We start from the raw sequence: 901 nt of genomic DNA on the forward strand, positions 1-901 counted from the left end.
TAATTTTAGGCATTTAAAGAATTTTGCTCTCTTGCACCATTCATACATCCCTTACTCCATCATTTCATCTTGGTAGATCAATAAAACCACATTTACATTACTATCACTCTGTAAATGTGGTTTATTATACAATATCCTTTAAAAATTAAAGAGCAAGGTACAATTTTTTCCTTTGATTCCAATAATTTGTTCTTATGGCAAAGTATAAGTCTAATTTTCAATTGTACCTTTAACTGGGTGACTGGAAAAATATATGAATATAAACCTACCACAAAATGTAGGTTTGTATTCATTAATATGAATATTAATGAATATAATATTCATTAATATGAATATTAATGAATATAATATTCATTAATTTTAATGTGATATACCACAAAATGTAACATATCTTATTATTAGGAGGTTATTCCCTAGTACATGGCCTAAAATTTCTTTTTCCTACTCATATGGTAGTGCAGAAAGATCATCTGAAGGAGGGGATAACCAAATACACAAGGGAAATTTAATGGTAAATTGCATACCTAGGGGTAAACAAACCACCTCAGATCCTTTGTGGTACAAATAAAGACCAAACTGAATAAACTTAGGAATGGAGCATCATCCAACTTCTGGTTCTGTGATCGTAAACAGCAGAATGTCTTATTATTCCCAGTCAGGTTTGCATTATATTTCGATTCACTGAAAATGGCCATTGCTATGGCAACCAAAGCCAGAAATTCACTTAACTAGAACTCTACCTCCCTCTTCTCATGTATTTGGATAAATATGATTATTCTGTACAAATGTTGCAGAGATGTAAAAGTATAATACTCACACTTGGCGTACAGACAGTCCATCATTGACTGTACTAAGTCCAGTTTGGCTTTAATGGAAAAGTTGATAAAGTTGGTATCAACCA

The 901-nt window shown here is 31.6% G+C and overlaps 1 protein-coding gene across 1 annotated transcript in view; it reads right to left on the bottom strand.

The window, feature by feature from the left end:
* FCF1 (FCF1 rRNA-processing protein) overlaps window positions 1–901 on the bottom strand; it is a 30,106-nt gene that overhangs the window by 23,231 nt on the left and 5,974 nt on the right. The window contains exon 5 of the mRNA XM_008567511.1: window positions 818–899. Within this exon, the coding sequence (XP_008565733.1) occupies window positions 818–899 (82 nt within the window). The remainder of the gene's footprint in view (window positions 1–817; window positions 900–901) is intronic.

Source organism: Galeopterus variegatus, unplaced genomic scaffold (assembly GCF_000696425.1).
Source record: "Galeopterus variegatus unplaced genomic scaffold, G_variegatus-3.0.2 Scaffold325, whole genome shotgun sequence".
Taxonomy (NCBI): Eukaryota; Metazoa; Chordata; class Mammalia; order Dermoptera; family Cynocephalidae; genus Galeopterus; species Galeopterus variegatus.